Source organism: Peromyscus californicus, unplaced genomic scaffold (genome assembly GCF_007827085.1).
Source record: "Peromyscus californicus insignis strain IS unplaced genomic scaffold, ASM782708v3 Scaffold_7__1_contigs__length_154581171, whole genome shotgun sequence".
Taxonomy (NCBI): Eukaryota; Metazoa; Chordata; class Mammalia; order Rodentia; family Cricetidae; genus Peromyscus; species Peromyscus californicus.
In genome coordinates, this window is record NW_026294595.1 from 103,310,646 (window position 1) to 103,336,899 (window position 26,254).

General features: G+C 43.2%; 1 protein-coding gene across 2 annotated transcripts in view; it reads left to right on the plus strand.

The window, feature by feature from the left end:
• The first annotated feature begins 9,448 nt into the window (after positions 1-9,448).
• Tmem87b (transmembrane protein 87B) overlaps positions 9,449-26,254 on the plus strand; it is a 41,942-nt gene continuing 25,136 nt past the window's right edge. Inside the window, exons 1-9 of one of the 2 annotated variants that reach the window (XM_052723389.1) lie at positions 9,449-9,772; positions 13,749-13,809; positions 15,440-15,534; positions 18,238-18,369; positions 20,150-20,200; positions 21,650-21,740; positions 22,181-22,242; positions 22,814-22,997; positions 25,740-25,839. In XM_052723389.1, coding sequence (XP_052579349.1) covers positions 9,608-9,772; positions 13,749-13,809; positions 15,440-15,534; positions 18,238-18,369; positions 20,150-20,200; positions 21,650-21,740; positions 22,181-22,242; positions 22,814-22,997; positions 25,740-25,839 — 941 coding nt within the window. In that variant the 5' untranslated portion in view covers positions 9,449-9,607. The remainder of the gene's footprint in view (positions 9,773-13,748; positions 13,810-15,439; positions 15,535-18,237; positions 18,370-20,149; positions 20,201-21,649; positions 21,741-22,180; positions 22,243-22,813; positions 22,998-25,739; positions 25,840-26,254) is intronic. The other variant, XM_052723388.1, reaches the window with a different exon arrangement.

Below are 26,254 nucleotides of genomic sequence, written 5' to 3' on the forward strand. Positions count from 1 at the left end.
GGCGAAGGGGTCTGCACAGTGAAGGGGTCTGCACGGCAAAGGGGTCTGCACGGCGAAGGGGTCTGCACGGCGAAGGGGTCTGCACCAAGAAGGGGTCTGCACAATGAAGGGGTCTGCACCGAGAAGGGGTCTGCACGGCGAAGGGGTCTCTCAACCTGTAAGTGCTGTTTAAAGACTAAGAAACCTTTGAACTAGAAACAAATTGACTTCCCCAAGGCAAGCTCTAAGGTCCTGCCCCGTGTGACTTAGAAGTAAAGGATCATAGGTTGAGATCTGAAAACCACAATAGTTTCACACCACCAGCAGTCTGAGCAGCTTGGAGGCAGGCAGGCTGCTGTGCACCCGCAAGGTGACTGATGACTTTTTTTAAAGAATTGATTTTTCCTTCCTGGGCCCAAATATGTGTGTCTCTAGTTCTTTTTCATTCGGTACTTCAAATGGCGTCTCTAATGAGCTTCCTTCAAGTGGCCAGTTTTCTCTTCTGCCAGTTCCTATCTGTTGTTAGGCTGTTCTAAAGTGTGTGTGTGTGTGTGTGTGTGTGTGTGTGTGTGTGTCTGTCTGTCTGTCTGTCTGTCTGTCTATCTGTCTGTCTGTGTGTGCATATAGGTGCACATGTATGTGAAGGTGACCAGAAAGAGGTCCGTGATGAGTGTCTTTCTTGATCATTCCGCCTTAGTTTTTGAGACAGGATCTCTTGCTGAAACTGGAGCTCACCCATTGACTAGACTGTAGACTGGCTGGCTGGCTGCTGAGCCCCAAGGATCTGCCTATTTCTGCCACCCCAGCCTGGGATGGTAGGCTCACCACAATCTTGGCTCTTCATACAGGTGACAAGGCTCTAAAGTGAGGTCTTCATGCTTGCATAGTAAGTGCTCTATAGACTGAGCAGTCTCCATGGCCCCTCTGATTACTGTACTTCTCCCACTCTGGAATTGCACCCCACTGTGTGTGTGTGTGTGTGTGTGTGTGTGTGTGTGTGTGTGTGTGTGACTGAAACTTCTATTTCACAGTTCCTGTCTTCCAAACTGGAGAAGGGACACAGAGGACATTAGGTGCCACATGCCTGAAGGCTTCCTTCTTTCTCTTCTTTTCTAAAAATCCAGATTTTTTTGTTTTAAATGACTTATATTTCTTTATTGATATCCTCCATTAAAAATGTAGGTAGGTGTGGTGGCACATACCTATAATTCCAGCATTGGGAAGGCAGAGACAAGATTGCTTGAGGTTCAAAGCTAGCCTGCTCTACATAAAAATTCCAGGCCAGACAGGGCTATCTAGTGAGATCCTGTTTTAAAACACTAATGAAAGAACAAATAAATAAATAGATAAAATTTAAATTTAAAAGCCATTTTTTGGCCAGGCGGTGGTGGCGCACACCTTTAATCCCAGCACTCGGGAGGCAGAGGCAGGCAGATCTTTGTAAGTTCAAGGCCAGCCTGGTCTACAAAGCAAGATCCAGGAAAGGCACCAAAGCTACACAGAGAAACCCTGTCTCAAAAAAAAAAAAGCCATTTTCTTTATTTGTCTGAACATATTTACAAATAGATGCCTTCTTATAATAAAGTATTTATCTAATAATTATAACCTTTGGGCCTCTGCAGGGACAGTTTCTACTGACTTCCTTTTTCTCCTGTATAGGATAATATCAGTTACTTATAGGTTTGGTTTTGTTTAGGGGTGGGTGTAGCGCTGGCTGTCCTGGATCTCACTCTGTAGCCCAGGTTGGCCTCAGACTCACAGAGATCTGCCTGCCTTGGCCTCCCGAGTGCTGGGTTTAAAGGCGTGCACCACCACTGCCCAGCTGTGTTTTGTACTTTTTAACTGAATATTTTTCATCATATTATTACAGAAATTCTGGATTCCAGTGTGCCCTTCTCTCAGAGGTGGGAATTGGGGTAATTACCTCCTGAACAGGCATGTGGAGAAGTGGGAGAGAAGGAGAGGTGGGGGTCCGTGCTCTGGGGAGAGAAGCAGAACTGAAAGCATGACACATGATGAGGAATAGGCTGACATGTGTGCCCTATGCTTCTACTTGGGGCCATGTGATGTTGGGGTCTGTGCTGCCACCGAGGGCCATGTCTGGGTCTGTGCTGATGTCCGTGGCCCATGTTACCACAGAAGACCAAATGGATGCCCATGGTCTGGGCCCCCACCTGCTGTGGATATTGCTCTATATAAATAAAGTACTGATTGGCCAGTAGCCAGGCAAGAAGTATAGGCAGGACAAAGAGAAAGGAGAATTGTGGGAAGTGGAAGGAAACAGGAGACGCTGCCAGCCGCTGCCATGAGAAGCATGATGTAAGATACCGGTAAGCCACAAGCCACATGGCACGGTATAGATTTATAGAAATGGGTTAAGATAGAAGAACTAGGTAGCAAGAAGCCTACCATGGCCATACAGTTTATAAGTAATATAAGCCTCTGTGTGTTTACTTGGGTCTGAGCAGCTGCAGGACTGGTGGGTGAGAGAGATTTGTCCTGACCGTGGGCCAGGCAGGACCAGGAAAAAACTTCAGCTACACCCACCTGAGGCCATGTTGATGTCTATTGCTGTCCTGAACTTCCAGCCTCCAGGACAGCACAGGGTTTGGAAGAAGTCTGTGGCATTGGCGAGGCTACGACTTTTCTATCTGAGGGGTTAGGGAAAAATGGAAAAACTCACGCCTCTCTTGATGGTTTCTTTTCTTCATTCTCTCAGGTTGTTCTCATCATGCTGTTCTCTCTCATGTTGTACTACTCTCATTGTTCCCTTGTTCCCTTCCCCTCCACTGCTTAAATACTCAAACAAAATCTTTCAGGCAGTAAAAGTCATAAAAAAGTCACATTCCAAAGGTAAATATATGACCAAAAACAGAGACATTCTGCCAACTCTCATGCAATATATCTAAGTAGCCTGTCATGAGCAAGCAAGGAACATTTTTCTCAGCCAAAATATTGGCACAGGGTTGGGCTATTTAACATTCCCTATGGAAGAATCCTCCATTGATATCTCTTAACTGGTTGAGAATTATTATAAGTAGGCACCGTGAAGACAAATCTTTCTCTGTCCTTTTTTTGTAAGGATATTGAGAAGAAACAGTCTGTTAAATTGATAATTATAAAAGGCCACCCTTTTGGTAACAGAGTAGGTAAAGAAATTCCAGATTGTAGAGAGCCCATTGGCTGAATTACCTTGTTAATTGATCTTAGGCCTGTTACCATTCTCCACTTACCAGATTTCTTTTTAATAACAAATACAGGAGAATTCCAAGGGCTGGTTGATTCTTCAATATGCTGAGCATTTAACTGCTCTTGTACCAGCTCTTCCAAGGCCTGCAGTTTCTCTGTTGTTAAATGCCATTGCTGAACCCATACAGGCTTGTCTGTTAACCATTTTAAAGGTAGAGCTGTTGGTGTCTTTGAAAGATCAGCAGGTGTTGTGCCCTGTTCTTGTACAATCTGGATGGCTGGTGACTGTTCTTTATAATATCTTCTAATATTTCTCTCAGAAACATGTGTTAGTTTCTGGTTTGTTTCTGAGGTTGGAGGAATGTTAATCTGGGTATTCCATTGTTGTAATAGATCACAGTCCCATAAATTCATAGCTCTATTAGCTACATATGGCTTTAATTTTCCTCTCTGTCCTTCTGGACCTATACATTTGAGCCATCTTGTGCTCTGTTTCATTTGAGATAATGTTCCAATCACTAATAGCCTAACATTTACCTCCTGAAGAGGCCAATTTGGATGCCAAGATTCTGGTGCAATTACTGTTATATCCGCACCTGTGTCTACAAGACCCTCAATGAGAATGTCATTTATTTGTATTTTTAATTTTGGTCTTTGTTTATTTATAGAAGTTTGCCAAAATTTGCTTTATGGTTTCTCCTGAAGTTCCTGTTCTCTCTGCTATAGCTGTTCCATCACTCCAAGCAGTATGGTTTATTACAATAGGCATTTGGTTATTTAATTGCTCTGAGAAGGGGTTTCTTCTATGATGGCAGGAAAGGACTGAACTGAATTTGCCATGGGGGCCTGCAAGAGGCCCCTCATGGAGTTTCCCAACAGCAAAGGCAAAGGGTTACCTTGTCTGTCTCTTGTTGATCTACATTCATTAGTCCAATGTTTGCCTTTACCACACCTTCTGCATACTCCAGAAGGGAGGGGTGTTCTGTTGCCATTGTTTCTGGAAGAAACATTGTTTCTAGGAATGCCTTATTTACAGTCCCTTTTTAGGTGACCACATTTACTTCAATTAAAGCATCTGACATTATTACTTTTCTTCAAATCACCTCTCCTATCCATGTATCATCATGGTCATGAAATTCAATATTAATTGTATCCCAGATCCATTCTTCCAAGGGTGCTGATCTTGCCTTTAATGGCCTAATTACCCTTTTGCATGCTGTGTTAATTCAATTATTATCTGTCTAACATCTGAATTTGATATCATTTTATTTACTGCTGAAGACAGCCTTTGTAAGAAATCTGTGAAGGTTTCTCTTGGGCCCTGTATAACTTTTGTAGATGACTCAATTTTCTTATCTACTTTTTTTTTATTTTTTGAGACAGGGTTTCTCTGTGTAGTTTTGGTGCCTGTCCTGGATCTCACTATGTAGACTAGGCTGGCCTCGAACTCACAGAGATCCACCTGGCTCTGCCTCCTGCGTGCTGGGATTAAAGGTGTGCACCACCACTGCCCAGCTTCCCTACTTCTTCACTGCTTTCCCACACATTCATGGCTGCCATGTGGCATAGAATTAGAGTGTGTTCATCATATAAAGATTGTCTTTGTATATCAGCATAATCACCTTCTCCAAGAAGTTGATCTTGGGAAATTTCCATACTTCTAGCCCAACATTATTCTTTTATAGTCTTAGCCTCCTCTTTCCACCAGGTTCACCACTATAACTGTGGACTAGCCTCTAGGATAGCTGTAACCACATCTTTCCAGTCCTGAGGGATAGTTCTATTACAAGTTGACCATGTGTTTAACATCTGCTTTACAAATAGAGAATGCATACCATATGAGACTATAGCTTCTTTAAATCTTCTCAAATCTAACATTTCCACAGGAGTCCAGTTAGCTTGTACACAGCATTGAGCATTTGGCAGTTCCTATAAGGTTACTGGGTAGATTAAGGTTGGTTGTTTGAAAACAAGCTGTTTCTCTGTAACCGTATAATTCAATGCTGAGATAGGTTCACCTTTAAATTCTTCTGTCTGGGTCTGAATATCTCTATAATCTGTTTAAACAAGTTTTTCTAAAACTTTTATCTTGGTACTCAAATTTACCAACCTTTTTAATGCTAAAATAAAAATTATCAAACAAATAATATTCATAATTGATGTTACGTAAATCCCATCAACATTAATTATCCTCTCATTTAATTGTTCCATTTTCAGACTACCTAATGTGTTATCAAACAGAGACCAAATACCCTCTCTTGTAAAAATGTTTCCCATTTTTTTAATGTGGGAAAAAATTCTCTTTAACTAATGTCTTCCTTTAAGATATCTTAATTGACTCACCAAGTCAGCTGACTGTGTAGAACAGCAGAAGTCTGAGGGAGTTTCAAGGCAGCTACCTAGTGTGGTAGCAGTCTAAGATGGGGACCAAGAGAGAGCCCACCATCCACCAGGAGAGAAGAAGCCAAAGAGACTCCCATCCACATGGGGTGGAGACTCCTGCTGTATGCAGCTCTGGCCTGAGCCAGGGGCCTGCAAGGTCACAAGTGGCTTTTCAGTGAATTAGTGCCACAAACGTTAGGGCGTCAGATGTAAGACAAATTGCTAAATGATCTTATTAATAAAAAAAAAAACCCAGAGCCAGATATTGGGGTGAAAAACTGAGCGATTAGGGGAATAGGACAAGCCACAGCCAACCTCACCTTACCGACTCCTCAGTCTCCAAAGAGACACTTCCTGTATGTCTATACGCCCTTCTGTTCTGCCATCTCATTTCCTCTCTCTGCCCAGCTACATTAGCTGGGTGTGATGCGAGCACTTGGGAGGCAGAGGCAGGTGGATCTCTATGAGTTTGAGGCCAGCTTAGTCTACATAGCAAGTTCCAGGACAGCTAAAGTTACAAAAAGGGAGACAAGAGGGAGCGAGGGTGGACAAGAGGGAAGCAGGCAGGCAGACAAGCAGCTAATGGTTAATGGTCCACAACTCCTTATCTCCTCAGGAAGGGGCATCATGGGTATCTCTTGTATCCACTGAAGGGCCCAATCTGAGAGGACTAACTGGGAAGAAAATGAGTTTAGAGGGAAAGGAAGGGAGACAACAGAGGGTGAGGGGGCAACATACTCACAGCACATTGTGTATATGTATGCAATGTCAATTTTTGTTTCATTTTATTCTATGCCAATAAATAAATAAAATTGTTTCCACTATAAAGCAGAGAGAGAGAAAGAGTTGGGATATGGTGGTATACTCCTGTGATTCTAGCACTTAGGAAGTAGAGGCAAGGGATCATGAGTTCAGGGACTGGGATAGTTCAGGACAGTGAGACCCTGTCTCAATAAAGACAGACATTTGATGTATCCGGCCTACAAACAGCCCAGCTCAGCAGCATAGCACACTACAGAGCTTCTTCCATTTTGTTAGTTGACTTCAGGCTGCCCAGGACCACCAAAGAGCACCACATCACACATCTCCAGCCATGGACAGATCAAAATTCAAAACACAGTCTGCACTGAGTGTGTGCTGCTTTTGTAATATCATAAAGGTGAAAAACTCTGAGTCTGTCCTAGGCTGGGAACCATCTACACACACACAATCCAGCTTCCTGGTTAGGTGACTTGGGGACATTGCTCACACACTTATCCAAAGTCTCTCTGAGATTACGTGCCATTTGCCACCGTGGTAGCTGACTGAATGGTTATCTTGTTTTTATTGTTCCCATTCCATTCCCTGTCACATCTGCTCACTGTCTGGACTGATTTGTTAAGACTGACAAACAAGGCAGCAGGAGGCTGGGCAACACCACATGAGCTCCTCGTGGTTGAGGCTGAAAGTCCAAGGCAAAGCTGTTGACACAGGTACTCTTCTGACTGCCTCTGCCTTGGGCTGACCCTGCCTGGGGCTTGTCGCTGTTCCTTTGGTCTACAGTGTCCTCCCCAGGCTGTGAATGTGTCCTGAGTTCCTCCTGTGCAAGGGATGCTAGTCAGGCTGGATAAGGGCCCACCCTTAATTATATCTTTCTGTAACTATCCACATTTGATGGAACTGGTGCTGTGGGATGTCTTTCTGTATGCTGTGAATATGTGTCACAATGATTGGTTAATAAAGAAGCTGCTCTGGCCTATGGCAAGTCAGGATATAGCCAGGCAAGAAATCCAAGAGAGAGACAGGAAGAAGAAAGGCAGAGCCAGAGGGGACACCATCCTGCTGTCCAGGGAGCAGCATGTAATGGCACACAGGTAAAGCCACAGAACACATGGTGACATATAGATTAATAGAAATGGGCTGAGTTTATTTATAAGAGCTGGCTAACAAGAAGCTTGAGCCATAGGACACAGCCATACAGTTCGTAATTAATATAAGCCTCTGTGTGTTTATTTGGAGATTAGAACTGTAGCACATGACTGAATTTCAGGGCATAGTATCTGCCCCACAAGGCTAACTTATTGGTGTTTACGATCCTTTCCTGACGAACTTGGAGTCTTGACCCCAGAGACTACTTCTAGAAACATCTAAATCAAAGAACTCTCTAAAATGTAAGGATTTTTTTTTTTAAAAAAAAGTTACTTATAGACTTTTTAAATAAAAAATACTTTTAGATTTATTTATTTTATCATGTGCTTGAGTATTTTGCCTGTCTGCATGAATGTGGACCACATGGGTGCCTGGTGCCCAGGAACTCAGAAGAGAGGGCAGCAGATCCCCTGGAACTGGAGCTGAAGAAGGTTGTGAGCTGCCATGTGAGTGCTGGGAAGAGAATGCTGGTCCTCTGGAACAGTAGCCAGTGCTCTTACCTCTGAGCCATGTCTCCAGACACCTCAGGATGTGACCAGCTTCTCCTGTCTATTAGCTCTTTCCGGAGTGCTGGGGATCCAACCAGGGCAGGGTACATTTGTCAGATGCTATATCCACTGCCTGCTGATGGATCTTCCTGTGTGTTACGTTTTATTGATCTTATCCAGGTAGAATGCTGTGGATGTAGGAGGTAACAAATACAGCCTGACTTAAAGAAGCAATGTTAGTACCACGGCTCCTTGGATATGAAATGACCCTAGAATAAAAACCATATAATTAGCAAAAGTAATTACTCTTTAAAAAATTTAATTACATTTTATTTATGTATTGAGCGGGAGCATGTGGAGGTTCAAGAACAACATGTCACAGTCTGTTCTCTCCTTACACCATGTGGGATCCAGGGATAGAACTCAGGCTTGGCAGCAAGTGCCTTTAACCTCTGGACCGGTTAAAAAGCTCACTAGTTCCTATGCTCTTTAATAATGTAAAATCCCTGTTGAGTCTATTACTCGAAATTGGTACCACTGTGTGCTACTTAATGAGTAGTAAGACACAGGTGTTCTGAATTGATTACTGGTTTAATGATCTCTTTTAAAGGCACTTCTTGTAGCATGGGATGTTGCTTAGGTGGGGGGGGAGGCTTGTTGGGAAGACCAAGGAGATATTAGAACTCTCTAGAGATAAATTCCTATTTCACTGTAAACTTAAATGTGCTTGCAAAATAACTAAAAATAAGTAAATCAGAGATATGGACAGCAACTCCTACTGAAGTTAGCAACTGTTATCTAATAAGGAGAAAAAAGGCCTTCAGGGAAGATTCAACTTTAAATAAAACATCATCGACTTACTAGTGCCACCTACTGGTGAGATCTGACTATTGCTCAGGAAACGAGTTTTTCCTTTAGAGCTCGTTTTGATGGTTATTTAACAAGCGGTCTGTTGTTTTGTTTTGCTTTTAGACAAGGGCTCACGTAGCTCACGCTGGCCTCAAGCTTGCGATGTTGCTTAGGCTGTCTTTGAATTTCCACTGTCCTCCTACCGCCACCTCCCAGTGCTGGGATCTTCATTTCTGCCAACTCCTAATTAAGAGTCCCATTATCCCCCCAGACCAGATCTTTTACTTTCTAGGCTCCCTGCAGGCCCTGCCTCTTTTTCCTCCCCTTCCTCTCCCCGCCCCTTTCCCCGCCTCCATCTTGCGACACTCAAGCTTCCCCTCCAAGCTGCTTCTAGCTCCGCCCACCCGGCCCTTTAGTCTCGTTACAGTCCAGCCTTCCCCCCTCTCCCGGGAAGGCCCCGCCTCCTGACCACGCCCCGCGTCCATAAACCCTCCCAAATTAAGCTCTTGGCCCCGCCTTCTCCCTCGGTCCCGCCCCCTTCCTGGGCCGGCAGGTCCTTCTCCCGACACTCCTCCCTCCCCTCCACGCTTCCTCGGTTTCTCTCAGGCCTGTCCCTGAAACCCACCTCCAGGTTCCGCCCCGCTTCCCGGGCTCTGCCCGCGCCTCCTCGCCTCAGCCCTAGACGCCCTCCGCACTCGCGCTCAAGCGCGAGTTCCCGCCGTGGGCCCGCCCCTCCGGGGGCGGAGCTACGCCAGGTGCGGCCCCGGGGCGTGGCCCGGTTCCGGGAGCGCAGGTGCGGCTTCCGCGTCAAGATGGCCGCCGCCTGTCGCTCTTCGGCTTGGCTCCCTCCCGGCCTCCTCGGCCGCCTGCCCGCCGGGGCCCAGCTGCTGCGCGTTGCCCTGTGCCTCCTGTGCTGGGCCCCGGCGGCTGTGGACGCCGTCCCTGAGCTCGGGCTTTGGACGAAGACGGTCAATGACGTAAGTACTCGGTGGGGACTGAGGCGTGGCGCTTCTCAGGCCCTCAGGGCCCTGGCAGGGTAGCTCCGCCCGCTCAGGGATCTGGCCTTGGGCTTGTTCACTAGCGCTCTGTCGGGTCAGCAGTGGGTCCTCTTGACAGTCTAGACTGGGCTCTGGGAAAGGAGCGTCCCCTCCTCTGCCCGACGTGGGCTTCAGGGAAGAGTGATCCCGGTTGTGCCTAGGCCGGCTTTCCCCTTCCAAACGCTCTTGCGGTTCATGAGGCTCCCCACCCGCTTCGTCCTGGCCTCTCACTGTGCCCTGACACAGTGTGTCTAGATCTTGCCTTTATTTGTTCAGTCCAGAGCCCCCGGTCTCTGCATTGGCAGCGGCATCGTCGGGACTGAACCCTTCGGCTAGATTACTGCCACAGGGGCCACATCCTCAAGGCCACAGGGAGGTTTGTCTCGCCCTTCTGTTGGAGTGTACATTTAATGTGCTCCATAGTCATGTATACAGTCACCTTGCCTTTCTTTTACTTGCGTTTCTGTATATTCTTTGGCGGTCCTATCACAATTCAGGGACTTCTACGTGTGTAGGCGGGGCAAGTGTGTGTTTAGGAGTGTTTAAAAGGCGGGTCTGGAGGCTTGGGTGGATGAACATTTCCTTAACTGGACAGGCCATTAGAGAACTGAACGTTCTGTGTGGTTAAGAGATGATGTGGGGAAAATGCCGGGGTAGAATTATGGAAAGTCTTGCAAAAGAGACAGGATATTGGGAAGCGGCATTGTCTCTAGTTTCTCTAGAGTTTGACTCACCCAGATCTGCTTAGGGTGCATTGAAATGACGTTCAAGTTTTAAAGATGAAATTTATATATTTCTTCAACCAAAAGTAATATCAGAAGCTGCACATGCTTCCAAACACAAAACTACAGAGAATCAAATATAGGCTTGTTTCTGTATCCTGGCTCAGTGTAGCGTTTCTTTTAAGATTGTTCTGAGTCGGTGTCCTGTGTTATATATAGACATACCAACGATAGGGGCTGAACTTCTCATCATCAAACGGCAACGTTTGTTGAAGCACACTTCACAGTTTCCTGCTGCCTCTGTGGTGAATGTGATTAAGCCAGTGTTTGTAAACTCAAAATAAAAACACTACACAAACACTGTTGCTCTACTTGAGCATATCTGTAAAGATCATTGCCAAGCATACATTGGATAGTAAGAATCCCATGGGGAAGAATGGCAGGGTCTTTGGACAAGCAGCAAAGCTTGTTTCTTGACTGTAATGTGCTATAGTCAGGCTGAGTTTCCTATGTAGCTCAGGCCAGTGGTATCAGAAAGCCTTTCTTTGCAAAAAGCAGGCTGATTATTTTCTTCTTAAATTAACTTCAGAATTTGTCTTTTAGAATAGAGAGAATGAGACTTTCATTTGTTTTGTGAATTCATCGAAAGAAAAATAAAAGGTTCTTTAAGACATAAAAACCAGTTTGAGCACTGCCGTGTGCCATGTGCTAGGTTGGTCATTACGCTTGCAAAGATGAATTTTAGAGACAGTGCTTTCTCTCAAGAAGCTGACACAGTATCGGGGACAACACAGTTATGAGTAGACACTTAGTACCATAGCATCCTTGGGATATGAGTATTCAAGTACTGGTGGAGCCGGCCTGACCTTGGTTTGTGGACATGGGTAGCTAGTCTGAAAGATGAATAGGTATCTCCTTTGTAAGAAAAGGAGTGAAATAATAGCAGTGTGGGTAATCCTTGGTGTTTGTTGAATGACGTCCTAGAAGGTTGGGGACTAAGGTCACCATAGGTCTCCCTCACTAGACTTCAGCCTTAAACTCTAGGACCTACCGGGCTGAGACAGAGCATGTCTGAAGTAAGCTCAGTTTGGACAGCATGTCACTTGAAATTGGTAACTGTTATGTGACTCTCCCTCTGAGGCTGTTTCTAATAGGACAATGACAGAGGAAAGAAACAACTCTGGAAGTCCAGCTTAGTGAACCAGTGAGTACATTGGGGTTCCTCATAAGAACAAGGGTGTCCCTGAAGTTCCACCATACAACGTGCAGGCAGCTACTCCACCCCAGCAGTGGTTCCCTGCTCCTGTCTCTTCAGGGAGGACCCTTGTCAGCCTTGTGAGCTTCTTGAGCTTTAGACCGCCCTCTCCCCTCAGGAAGGAAAGTTTGAAGCCAGCTATATAGAGCAACTGCCATTTGGCTCCAGAGGAGGAAACACTGTGGTTCACGGGCACAGAATTGCCAGAACTCCTTTCAAGTGAAGCAATATGTTTATTATATCACCTAACTCGGATTTTTTTTTTTAATTGCTCATCATGGGCCAGACATGCACTTTCCCCACATTTTGAGGCTTGATTAGGCCCTGGGATCATCAGTAGCTAGTTTTGGATATGAATAACAGAGAGCCATTACAGAGATTTGCTAATTATTCTGGCTGTCATCTAAGGATAAATTGTAGGCTCAGGTCTGGCACCAGTTATACTGTTGAGGTCAAAGCAGAAATGTTGAGGGGCAGCATGACAACCATGTTGGTAGGTGTGGAGAGGAGCAGCTCCATGTGGGAAGCATGCGCAATAAATAGGCATGTGCTGGGGTTGGGATCGGAAGTGAGAGCGACGGCTTGGGTGACTGGAGGGTTTGATCTTCACAGCAGACAGTGTAAGACTTGGTGAGAACAGAGAGGAGTGTGCCTGGTGACTGCAGGTTAGCGTAACGTGCCTGTTGAACAGATCCATGACTGTGTGGCTCTGGAGATCAGAGGAGGGATCTCTCTGGGCCGCTGGTTTTGTTATTGTGGAAACTGTTGGGGAGGGGGAAAGGTTACCAAAAAAGGTGACCTGTCCTGTCGGGGCTCTACACTTCCTTTCTGCTCTTCGTGCAGCGTGGCTCCTTCTTGCAGGATTTTTGTTCTTGGGAAGAACTGTTGGACTTTAATCATGGTTAATGTTGTGAGGCACAGGGGCTGCTAGAGACTGCATAAAGGAGGGATGGGATCCCTGGGGAGCACACCCAGGGTTGGAAACATGCTAAGCAGGCTCTCTAGCTACATACTCCCAGCCAGCAATGAGATTTTGAGCTGGTTCTTGAGGTAAGGAGCTAAGCAGGGGAAGGAAAAGCATGAGAGGGGTTTGCAGTTTTCAGGTTCGCTGCTGAGGTCCTAGCAGCAGGAGTTTTCCACAAAGTGAACAGTGCTGGAGAGGCGAGCAGGCTTTGATTGTTTGGGGTCTGTAGGATTTGGGCCTGCTGTAAGTACAGTGGTAAACAAAATCAGTTTGGAGAGGGATGTTATTTATTGAAAATACTTTTAACTTTGATACCAAGAGAAGAGCATGGAAAAGGGTGGTTTGTGTTACGTCCAAGAGCACTGACCATAATGGCCAAAGCCCTTCTGCCTTGTGTGTCGCCAAGCTCCAACTTTGACTTTTTGAGGTCTTTTGTTTTTTTCCAAAGTTCACTGTGTGACTCAGGCTGGCCTTGAACTCATGATCTTCAAAGGCAGAGCCATTACTTCTGATCCTTATTCACAACAACTAGGGAATAGACACAGCAGTAAGATTTTAAGCCAGCAAGAGATGTGATCAATTTTGTGTTTTAAAGATTAAATTTTAATTATGTGTATAGGGGTGGGGGAGAATGTGTACATGAATACAGGTACCGACAGAGGACAGAAGAGGGCACAGATCCCCTTGAGCTGGACTTATAGGGAGTTGTGAGCCTTGTGTTATGGATGCTGAGAACTGAACTCAAATCCTCTACAAGAGCAGTAGGCATTCTTAACCACCCAGCCATCTATCTAGCCCCAATTTTACGTTTTTAAAATGTCTTGACTTGAAGACTAGATGTGGAAGCTTTAAAATATAACCACTCTAATCAGTGTCACAGGAGTAGAGTGCTGTATTTAGAGGATAAAACTACATTTAAACAATAGAGAAAGAGAGCTTTAACTAAGATTTTTCTGTATTTGTTTTTCACTTTAGAAATCAGGACCTTTGATATTTAGAAAAACTATGTTTAACTCTACTGAGATCAAGTTTTCTGGTAAGTATATTAATATACGATTTTGATATATTGTAAATGAATACAATAATATAAATTAATATAAGATACATTTAAGTTGAATTGTACCAGACTTTTTCTTTTAGGCCACCAATCAGCTCTCAAATCATGACACAGAGACTTATTATTAGCTATGAATGCTAGGCCTAGCTTAGGCACGTTTCTGGCTAGCTCTTTTGACTTAAATTAACCCATTTCTCTTTATCTACCTTTTGCTTCGGGGCTTATTACCTTTCCTACTTCTGTGTATCTTACTCTCACTGCTTGTCTAAGTCTGGCTGCCTGGTGTCTGCCTGGCTTCCTGCCCTGAGTGTGACCCTCATTCTCTCCTCTTTCCTTGTTTTTTTTTCTCTCTTAAGCCTAGATTTCTCTTCCTATTTATTCTCTCTGCCCGCCAGCTCCGTCTATCCTTTCTCCTCCCTATGGGCCATTTAGCTCTTTATTAAACCAATCAGGTGCCTTAGGCAGGCAAGGTGAAGCAAATACAACACAGCTTTTTTTCATAATTAAACAAATGCAGCACAAACAAAAGTAACACACCTTTACACGGTTAAGGTAATATTCTGCAGCAGAAACAAATGCAACACGTCATTGCCCAGTTAAAATAATATTCTACAACACTGAATGTTTTGTTTTTAAACTGATTCTAAAATTTTAGAATTTTGTTTCATTTAAGGCTTAGTTATTTGCAAGAGTAGAGTTTTTTTCTAAAATTCTATCAGCCTTATCTGTGGGCTCTGTTTGGGTTACTATCCTTTAAGATGATACTCAGTGATCCTCACCTTCTGGTACTCATCATCCACCATGGTCTACAGGGTTGCTCTTGAATGTCTGAGGCTATGTTACAAAAAGATACTCTGGCTTCTCTGCCCTTTCCTGATCCTTTGCTCTGGGGAAGCCAACTGTAGTGACATAAGACACTCCCAACAAGTGTTTTCTCTGGCTTTAGACCTAACCCTTTTCAGTCTTAATCACACCACCTAGAACTTTAAGCATGGTGGTGCTTTATGGTATTCAAACTAAAGGTCAGACTGCTTGGTCTGTTTGAACTATATCTAAGCAGTCATCCTTGGTCTGGGCTCACACGTAGACTAGGCTTGAGTGCATCTCTTTACCCTCCTCTTCACTTGATTAGCTCCTGCTTTTCTTCCTCCCTAGATCATGTGGGATGTCCAGTGCCCTTGACACCCTGTTCTCAGCCTCTTGGGCTTCTCAGAGCACCCACTTGTTAACTCCCACAGCATTTTAGTTCATAAAAAGCAGTTGTTCTTGTTAGCTGCTGGTCTTTCGTGGTACACAGGCGGGAATTCATTCAGCATGTTTTGGATGAGTGAATGAGTGAGAGAATGTGGTAGACTGAGAGAAGCCATAGCTGAACAAGCCAGGATGCTTAGTTGATTACATTGGACTTACATTTGAATAGCTGTAGCAAGTTCTGGCCAGCTGTTAAAATTCAATGAATTTATCCTTCTCATTTTACAGTGATTTAGAGAAATTAGGTAATGTTTTACTCATGTTATCATTAAAACAGCCAGTTTCAGACAGTATTCTTGAAGTCTCAAGTTCATACTAGACTGTTTTTAATGTACAATAAAAGTGTTTGTCTGAACAGTGAAATCGTTCAGTTGTTCTGGACCTGTGAAGTTCACCATAGAGTGGCACTTGAAGTACCATACCTGTCACAATGAGTACCCTGAGCTGGAGGAGGTAAGTGAAAACAAGTCTTCAATGTGTACAGAGCTGTGAAGGGAAAATTATAAATAGGCAGATGTAATAGCACCCCAGGTGAGGAGACTGGAAGTGGAGCTCACAATTTTATAAATGCTCCACATTGGAAGTGTCTGCTTCTTGACAAAACTGTAAGCTTTGTAATCTTGTGAGGTGTCTCATTAAAAAAAAAAAAAAAAAAAAAAAAGTTGCCGGGCGGTGGTGGCGCACACCTTTAATCCCAGCACTTGGGAGGCAGAGGCAGGCGGATCTCTGTGAGTTCAAGGCCAGCCTGGTCTACAAAGTGAGTTCCAGGAAAGGCGCAAAACTACAGAGAAACCCTGTCTCGAAAAACAAAAAAAAAAAAAGTTTAAATCAGCCTTATAGGAGCCGTTGATAAAGGGCTAAGACAAATCAACTTAATTTGAGAAGGAAATTGAAGTTTCACGTCATTCAAACAATGAGTTGCTTAGGAGCATGAGTAGATTTCGTGAGTTCGAACCAGTCTCTGAGGAGAGAAGAGTGGAGACATCTGAGGAAGGGCAGAGAAGAAGGAGACTGTGCCAGAGATGGCGTCTCCTCTCCTGGATGGGGGGCGCTCTGTTGTTGTTTCTGCTCATTTTACTCTTTTGGGGGGCCCACCATCCAGCTCCCAATAAATCACATACAGAGGCTTATTCTTTAATTATGAATGTCTGGCCTTAGCTTGGTTTGTTTATTGCCAGCTGTCCAGATGAGGAACTTTCAGTCTCTTCATCTACCTTTGGCCTCTGGGCTTTTCCCGTTCTCTTACTTCTGTAATCTTACTCTTACCGTTGCCTGCTGTGTAGCTGGGTGGCTGGCCCCTGGAGTCCCCCTCCTTCTCTGGCTCTTTCTTTTTCCTCCTAGATTTCTCCTTCTGTTTATCCTCTCTGCCTGCCAGCCCCGCCTATTTCTCTCTCCTGCCTCACTATTGGCCGTTCAGTTCTTTATTAGACCATCAGGTGTTTTAGACAGTCACAGTAACGTAGCTTCACAGAGTTAAAGAAATACAACATAAACAAAAACAATACACTTTAAAATAATATTCCACAACAGCGTTCCTTGTTGTTCCTTACAAGATGCTCTTTGATGAGTCTCATGACGATTGCCTAGAAAGCTTCTCCATTATATGTTTGGCTTCTATCCTGAGTAATGTTGGGTTTCCATTTTATTAGTGCTGTCTTTTCATTTAGAGCAAAATGTCCCTCAATTTGACTAGCTCTGCTTCTTCATGATCAGATTCCAGGTAGGTACTTCTAGCAGGCATTCCACACAATATCGAGTTGTCCTTTGTTTGGAGATGTTAACTCACATAGTTGATAGAGGAAGTATTTGGTGATCCCTCCACTGTAGAGTTACTGCTTTTTGTTGGTGTGTAGGACAGTTTTTTTACAGCTATAAAAATGTCCTGGGGTTTTTTTTCCATCAAATATCTATCCGTTCATGTTAGCAGCCTTTTATGAGTCTTGCCTTATGAATCAATTGTTACTGTAATTGCCAAACAATGATTTTATTATTTCCAGTTTTCTTTTATATTTCTTAGCATTTTTTCTTTATGAATGAGCTGCCCTGTTCTCTTTTTTTTCTGTTGATCCTAGGCAACAGTATGGACACATTAATTTTTACTTTGTTTTATAGGCAATGATCAGTTAATTTTTGTTGTTGTTTTTATGTTTTTGTTTTTTCAAGATAGGGTCTTTCTGTGTAGCCCTGTCTGTCCTGGAACTGTCTTTGTAGACCAGGCTGGCTTCGAATTCACAGCGATCCTCCTACTCTGCCTCCCAAGTACTGGGATTAAAGGTGTGTGCCATTATTCCCAGCTATTGTGTTCTTGTTTGAGACAGTCTGCCTGTGTGTCCCAGAGACAGTTCATCTTTTTCTTTGCTCTGCTCCAGTTGTCCTGTGTTTGGTCTGTGAGAGGCAGTTCTTGGAAGACTGGGTGCTTCTGTTAGCGGCTTCGCTTAGTCCTCTGTTGTTTGTCCCAAAGTATTCAGTTAGGTTAGCTGCTTTTGCGTTATTTACCATTTGCTTTTGCTTCTACTTCTTTGTCATTAAATGCTCTGCTCTTCTCGCTGTAACATTTCTTACATAGAGGATAAAGTAGAAGTAGTCCTAGGGCATGCTTTATTTTTCTGGAAGCTATTTCTTTGTGGTAGCACATTGATTTTTGTTTTTGTCTTAAAGCAGGATTTCGTTATGTACCCCTAACTGGCCTGGAACTTAACTGAGCTAGTCTTGAACTCAGAGATCTACCTGCCTCTTTCTCCACAGTACTGATATTAAAGATGTGCACCACAAATTCCAGCTACTGTTTTGTTTTTTGAGACAGTTTCTCTGTGTGTCCAAGAATAGTCTTGAATAGCCTTCAGTCTTAACCGTCTGGGGTTAACAGTCATGTACCTATGCCCACCTACGATAGTGTCTTAATCACTTTCCTCACAGTAACACCATGATTGTACTTGATACTGGGTACAAACACATTGGAATGGCTAAAATGTAATGGTCATCTCAGTTATACTTAGAATCACAGTTAATATTTTTTTCCTTTGGTATTTTATTTTATTACATATTTTCAAATATTCCAAACTAAATTAATTCTTGGTATTCTTTAGATATGAAATTTTATTTCTTCTGGGAAAAAATGTAGAAGTAAATTATAACCTAGAATTTTACCTTGGATAGGAGCTGTCCCAAAAACATGAACTTAATGCTGATGCGGACGTCTGTGCTTATTTCAAGAACATTGACTGTTGGACAACAAAAAGTGAAAATTTAGATTGCAGCAGTGATTTACAGGCATTTCCCTCATTAAATGTAAGTATCTGCCTTGCCATGATAAAATCAACTCATTTTATTGAAGTGAATACAAACTTCTCAAGCTTGAATAATGTTTTGTCAGTATTTTCAGAAAGGAAGGTGCTTGTCTTTAAGTCTTGGTTTTAGTTTTTGCATGTATGCATTAGGATGTAAGAAAGAAATTGGTATCCTGTTCCTTTTTCTTTTCCTTTTTCTTTCTTTTTTTGGAGATAGTCTTATTATGTAGCCCTGACTGACATGAAACTGTCTATGTAGATGAGACTGTCCTTGAACTCAGAGAAATGTTATCTGCCTCTGCCTTCAGATTGCTGGGATTAAATGTGTGCACCACCATGCCTCCGGTTCGTTCTCTTTTCAACCTTACAAGAGGTTTTTATGATCTACTCGCTCCCGTTTTATCTCTCACTCTTCTCTTCACTGTTCTCAGGCTTTTACTCCCAGCATCCTGTCAGATGAGCCCTAGTCAAGGTTTCCAGTAACCTCCATGTTGTTAAGGCCGGTGATCTGTTACCCTTACAAAGGTCTTGCCTTGTCACCAGCATTTAACAACCTGAACATTCTTATGTGCTTGTTTCCTCTCCCAACAAGTGGAGTTATAAATGTTAATAAAACAGTCATATCTGGTATCCTGGGTTTTTTTGCAGGGGCAGGTCAACTTGACACAAGCTAGAGTTATCTGGGAAGAGGAGCTTTAATTGAGAAAATGCCTCCATCAGATTGCCTGTAGGCAAGTCTTTGGGGCATTTTCTTGATTAATGATTAATGTGGGAGGGTCCAGTTCATTGTGGGTGGTGGCACAGTATCACTGGGCAGATAGTCCTGGGTTGTACAAGAAAGCAGGCTGAGAAAGCCACAGGGAGCAGCCAGCAAGCAGTGTTCCTCCATGGCCTCAGCTTCAGTCCTCCCTCCAGGTTCCTGCCCTGACTTCCCTCAGTGATGGAGTGTTACGTAAGCATCATAGAATTAAACCCTTTCCTTCCCGGGCTGCTTTTGGTCATGGAGTTTATTACAGCAATAGAAATCCTAACTAACGTAAGTGGATAGGGAGGTTATGGATCATTATAATTTACTTTTTCCTAAAAATTCTAAAATGAAAATGCCTTTAGTAAAAAATTTAAAGTTCTTTTTAAATGTGTTTGAAAGCATAATGAACATACAGAAAAGTACACGTATATGCCTCAGTGGTTTTCAGAAACTACAGGTCTCAACCAAGTACAGAATGTTAGCACCTAGAGTCCCTGTTCATATCCTATACTTTCTCTAACAGTACCCACTCCAACATTAATCACATTATAAAGGAAGCAATTTTTAAGCAGAAGAACTTTTTTTTTTTTTAAAGGTAGCATTTTTTTAAACTTTATTTATTTTTATTTTATGTGTGTTAGTGTTTTGCCTGCATGTTTGTATGAGAATGCCAGATCCCCTGGAACTGGAGTTAACAGACAGTGTTAGCTGCTGTGTGGGTACTGGAAATTTAACCCTGGTCCTCTGGAAGAGCAGCCAGTATTCTTAACCGCTGAGCCATCTCTCCAGCCCCAAAGAAGAACTTTTTAAATTCATGTTCAGAGTACAATGAGGCTTGTTCTCTGATATTCAACTTTTAAATCTATTTTCTTCTAACACGTTCATTTTAATTATTAAAAACTACTTTTCTCTAATTTAGAGTGGATTGTTATTAGATAATTGTTGTAATTAGATAATTAAGCAATAAATCCATTGTTTGGAATGGATTATTATCAGCAGTAATATAGAATGGTATTGTTTTATTCTTTTCCAGAATAAAGAGCTAACAGGTAGCAGAAATGTTTCAAGCCAAGAAGGAGCAACGGTAAGCCCTTTTGTCTTTAAATCCAACATGCGCAAATTATAGTGAGATTGAAAAATCCATCTGATGGCTGCTTGAAGAATGATAATTATTTAAGTTGGAAAAGAAAAAGAGAAACTATTTAAACAGTATATTTTCTTTTGTTTCAATATGTATTTTACATATACTATTTCTGCTTTTTAAGAAAAATCTCTTTGAAGACTAGCTCTGCAGCCAGTTTTTTCTTTAAAAAAAAAATTCCAGTTCTCAATGTGCAAGACAGCATAGCTGTCGGCTGCTGCTGTCACCCTACAGTGAGAAAGGAGTGTAGCACAGCAGGGAAGTGTGGCGTTTGGGGCAGTACTAAGAGTCAGAGACTGAGTAAGATGTACACAGGCTCAGGAGGAGTTATGTGCAGGTACTGAATTGGACATAGGAGAGCTTAAATTTAGCTTTTAGATACTGACTTCACATGTTTTCCCAGCCATTCCAAAGAGAAATCTAGTAGGAAGACATTTTCTGCAGTGGCTGGGACAGGACAGACTCTTGGCACAAACTGTCGTATTTTGTAGAAGAGTAAGAAATGAAAGGAAGAAAGTACTCACAGGTGGGGACTGTGCCATATTGATTTTATGTCATTCCCTCGACAATCCTCTATAACAACTGTTTGTATAGCACTTACATTCTATTAGGTATTAGAAATAATCTAGAGATGGTTCTAAGTATACAGAAGGAGACTGTGCAAATCCATGGCATTTTATATGAAGGACTTGAGCGTTCAAGGATTTTGGTACCTATTGGGGGTGGTGCTGGGACCTATCCCTTGTGGAGACTGAGGAACAATTCTGTGGTTTCATTTTGTTTTGTGACATGGTCTTACTGCTGCCCAAACTGGCCTCAGACTCAAGCTCTCTGGCAAGTCAGACTTACTTTTGACATTATCTCACTTCTCTCTCATCTCAGTTTTTAAAAAACAACATTTTGTTAGAATGCTCGGTAATATTAGGATGGAAGATGAGGATTCCAATATTAGATTTTTTTTTTCCTTTTAAGACAGGGTCTCACTCTATAGTCCTGGATAGCCTGAAGCTTTATGTAGACCAACCTGGATTGAACCCACAGAGGTCCACTTGTCTCTGCCTCCTAAGTATTGGGATAAAGGCCTGTGCCACCAAGACTAACCTAGAAAAAAATATTTGAATGATAATCTTAAAGAAAACATAGAATGAGAATCCAGGGGAACATGTGGCAGTATTCGTAGTAGAAGGAACTGAGGATGTGAACATTTGTCCCCCCTCTTGGGTATGGGAGTGTAGGGTAAGAAAAAATTGGTAGCAATGTCTTCCTTCCACTGCCTGCCATTCCTTCCCTCACTGTCTGTTTAGTTACTAAAACTTTAGAAATGTTGACTGTCTAACTGTGTCTCACACACTGATCTGTTTAAAGAACAAAGACTTTTTTTTCCTGTTGCAGGATGTTGTAGCCAGGACCCAGAAAGATGGCTTCCATATTTTCATCGTGTCTATTAAAACGGAAAAAACAGATGCAGTCTGGGATTTGAATGGTATCGTTAACCCCTTTGTATGCATTCTCTGTGTTCTATAGTTTTTGTCATTAATGTGAATCTATATTGTCTGTTTAAAACATGTCTTTCAAACATGGATTTGTTAGCCATACACCTATTTTGAATGCTTAATACTAATATACTTTTTTTAATAGATAGGGAGAAATGAGCTTATGTTTAAAATGTTTTTAAAAGCCTGATTATTGCCAGGCATGGTACTGCACACCTTTAATCCCAGTACTTGGGAAGCAAAGGCAGGTGGATCTCTGTGAGTTCAACGCCTGCCTGGTCTACAAAGTGAGTTCTAGGACAGCTAGGGCTACACAGGGAAATCCTGTCTCAAAAGACCTAAAAACAGAACAGAACAGAACAAAACAAAAAACCCCTGATTATTAATTAACTCTTGTATCTCTTCTTCTCCCTCCCCCTCCTGTCATTAGTTTCTCTTTCTATGGTGGGGCCTCATGGATATATCTCTGCATCAGACTGGCCTCTAATGATTGTGAGTATGTCTCATCCTTTTTTTCCAAATGAATTTTTAAAAAGTATTTATTTAATGTATATGAGTGACCTGTCTTCAGGGACACCAGAAGAGGGAATCAGATCCCATTATAGATGGTTGTGAGCCACCATGTGGTTGCTGGGAATTGAACTCAGGACCTCTGGAAGAGCAGCCAGTGCTCTTAACCACTCAGCTATCTCTCCAGCCCCAAATGAATTTTTTTTTTGCGGGGGTGGGGGTGGGGGGGGGGGTGTTGAGCCAGGGTTTCTCTGTGTAGTTTTTGGTGCCTGTCCTGGATCTTGCTCTGTAGACCAGGCTGGCCTCGAACTCACAGAGATCCACCTGGCTCTGCCTCCTGAGTGCTGGGGTTAAAGGCATGTGCCACCGTCATGTCGCCCGGCCCAAATGAATTTTTAAGGGTTCAGTAGTCTAACTTCTCTGTAGGTATGCTCTGATAAGCCCTCTAATTCTGCTTCCAGAGTGACGAGAAAATGGAGTGGGGGAGACTCCTGAGATGTCAGCTCTCTAGAGTCAGAAGGATCAGAGGCTAACACTGTTTCTCTTCCTGCAGTTTTACATGGTGATGTGTATTGTTTACATATTATATGGTGTCCTCTGGCTGATGTGGTCCGCCTGTTACTGGAAAGATATATTAAGAATCCAGTTCTGGATTGCAGCTGTTATTTTCCTAGGAATGCTTGAGAAAGCAGTTTTTTATAGTGAATACCAAAACATCAGCAGCACTGGACTGTCAAGTAAGTTTCGACTGTTTCCATGAGTTCTGTGTAGTGTGTTTTAGCTAGTGTGAGCAGAGCTGGAGGAAGGCCTCTTTATACATAGGTGAAGAGGATGGAAGCCAACCAGAGAATGTCAGGACGCTGGGAACATAGCTCAGTCCGTAAAGCACTTACTACGTGCATGAGGACCTGAGGCAGGATTCCAGTACTCACGTCAGAGCCAGATGTGTCTGCACACACACTTCCAACCCAGCACTAGAGGATCCATGAGCTTCCTTGCTAGCAGCCTAGCTGCAGGTCCAGTGAGAGACTGACTCCCTCTCAGGGGAATGAAGTGGAGAGTGGATAAATCAGGACACTGTGTCCTCAGCTATATGGACACGTGTAGGCATGTGCGCTCTCCACACCTACCCAAAGTGAGAATGTTAGAGTAGGAACCCGGTCATCTGAGCTCCTCTGTGTGTTCTCTCCATTTGTTTTCTTTCTGCTAATTTTCCCGTCACCTTTTTTTCTGGAAAAAGAAAATTCCCATTCTCTAACGGTATTAAAACAGTACCAAAGCATGGGTAAGGGTTACCTTAGATGTGGCCAATGCTTTTGATATCTTTCCTTCTCCAATTTTTTTATCTCTTTGAAAAAAAAAAGAGAGCCACTTTGGCCCCAGAAAGTAAAGTGAGTAGCACTGAATTGTGTGGTTTCTGTAGTCTGTGTTCTCCTCTTCCCTTCACCCTGCAAGAGCTCCTTAGGACCAAAGGAGGCACTGCCATGGTTTGCACAGTGGGATGTTTGAAGCTGGGAAGGGTGCTGCTACACATTTCAGATGTGTGTTTCAGGCTTGTAGAAGATAAAGTCAAACAGGCTGGAAAAGTGAGGGGTCGCTCTTACCACTGACACTTTGGAAGTGGTAAAGGAGAGAGGATCTCAGAGGGGTAAAATGACCTCTTGAGTGCAGTTACAAATGGTCTTGGCATAGATTATTGACAGAAATAGTGATGCTGGCCAACTCCAGGAAAAAAACTGAGTTGAAATACACAGGAAACCACTTTGGACTCAAGTTGCTATTTATTGAAGCTGAGTGATAGGTTCGTAGAAGTTTATTACACTAATTTTTTTCTGTTGAGGAATGTTGGAAATTCATCAAAATAGAAAGGCTAAAAGCATATCTACAAAAGACTAAACAAAGGGCCAACATGGAGGTCTGCATAGTAGAGCTGCTCCTGCTGTATATGTGCTTGTGCATACTTGCACACAGATGTTTGCATATGTGCACTAAGTCAGAGAGTGAAGTGCTGAGGGAGTATCCCAGTGGTAGATAACTTGCCTAGCATACATAGGCCCTGCATTCCTTCCCAAGCTCTGTCAGGGGCAGGTTGAGGGTAGTATCAGATGATAAGAATTGAAACCTGACTGGGTGTCAGAGAAGGCAGTTCCCTTCCCTTTGTGTTTTGGTAAGGACCTAGAGAGAGCAAGGGTGATGTGGACTGAAGAACAGCAAAAGCCAGAGATCCATGAAGAGATGGTGTGCCATTGTGACCATCAGGGAATCCAAGTCCTTCATCTGAGGTGTCGCTAGAGGGGTGGTCAAAGAAGCTGTGAGTCACTGTCAATGTGTTTGAAGAGTTGTGTAAAGGCCTGGCCATGTATTTTTGGCTTTGCATACCACATGGTCTCTGTTGTAATCACTCAGCTCTGCCATTATGAAAAGTAGCCACAGACAACAATAAATAAACATGTCTGTGTTATGATAAAACTTGATTTACAGAAATATGCAAGGCCAGATTTAGTCCCTGGGCTGTAGTTTACCAATTCCTCTTCTGTATTTACTGTGGTTGACTTCCCCCTGCTTATCAAGTCTGGACTCCATAACAGAGTGTCCAGAGCCATGAATGGTCCTGGTCCTGGTCCTGGCCTCTGTCCTACCTACCTCTTCTCTGTTTCCTGTTGACTTCCCACTGCCTTCAGCATTAAGTCTAGACTCTGTAACAGAGTCGCCAGAGCCATGAGTGGTCCTCGCTTCTATCCTATGTTCTTTTCTTGGCATCCGATGTTGCACTCAGCTGCATACACACTCTGCGTTTCTCTTCTTCATGCTTCCTTCCACAACATACGTCCACTTAGTCTTGAAGTCCTCATTTATTCACCTTTTGTGAGTTTTCCAGACCAACTGTGTATTATGTATTAGGTTGCTCTTTCTCCTAGTCCCAGTGCTACGGAGTCACATGTAGCACTCCCCATGCTGAGTTGTGTCTGCTTCCATGGCCTAACCAGAGTTCAAAGTCTGTGCAGACAGGGGCCAAGATGCCTCTTTTATTATTACAGTCATATAGTAGGAGTACAATGAATACTTTCGTTGATTTTTATGGTGTTAGGGTTTGAACCCAGGGCCTTGCACATTCTAGGCTAGCACTTTACTGCTATAAATATACATTTTAAGTGAATAAATGATGAAGGCACATGGAGAAGAGAGAACTCCAGAGAGCATGATGACTTTCAGATAGTTGCTGGACGTGAAGAGGGATGTAGCTGGAGGGTTGGTATAAGAAAACTGCCCAATAGAGCTGATCAGACTTGAGGTGAGACTTGAGGAGGTAGTACCACCTTCCTCTAGGTCTGCAATATCAGTTGGATTAAATGGCTTGGAAATCACTTATGGCTAATTAATCTGAGGTCAGTGTCATTGCACATGGTAATTTTTTATAGTCTTAGTTAAAAGGCCCTCAAAAGTACACATAATGAGTTGGTTTTTTTCTTCCCCCTCAGCCCAAGGTTTACTGATATTTGCGGAGTTAATATCTGCAGTTAAGAGGACACTGGCTCGCCTGCTTGTGATCATTGTGAGCTTGGGCTATGGCATTGTGAAGTAAGTATTGCTGCATTGAACAGCTCCTGACTCTCCAGTCTAGTGCTTCAGTCCATGATACCACGACTTCTGCAGAACTCAGGACTTGTCAGTATTGCAGCCTGAATCCCAAGAGAAAACTCTACAAGGGCACAGGCCTTATTTATTTATTTTATTTTATTTTTTGTTTTTTTTCGAGACAGGGTTTCTGTGTAGCTTTGCACCTTTCCTGGAACTCACTCTGTAGCCCAGGCTGGCCTCGAACTCACAGAGATCCAACTGCCTCTGCCTCCTGAGTGCTGGTATTAAAGGCGTGCGCCGCCACCACTGCCCCGGCCTACAAGGGCACATGTTTAAAAACGTGTTTGGACTAGTCATTTTATATCATTTCCAAATGAAGATCCTGATTGAATCCCAGTAGCCCGAGGTGGCCTGA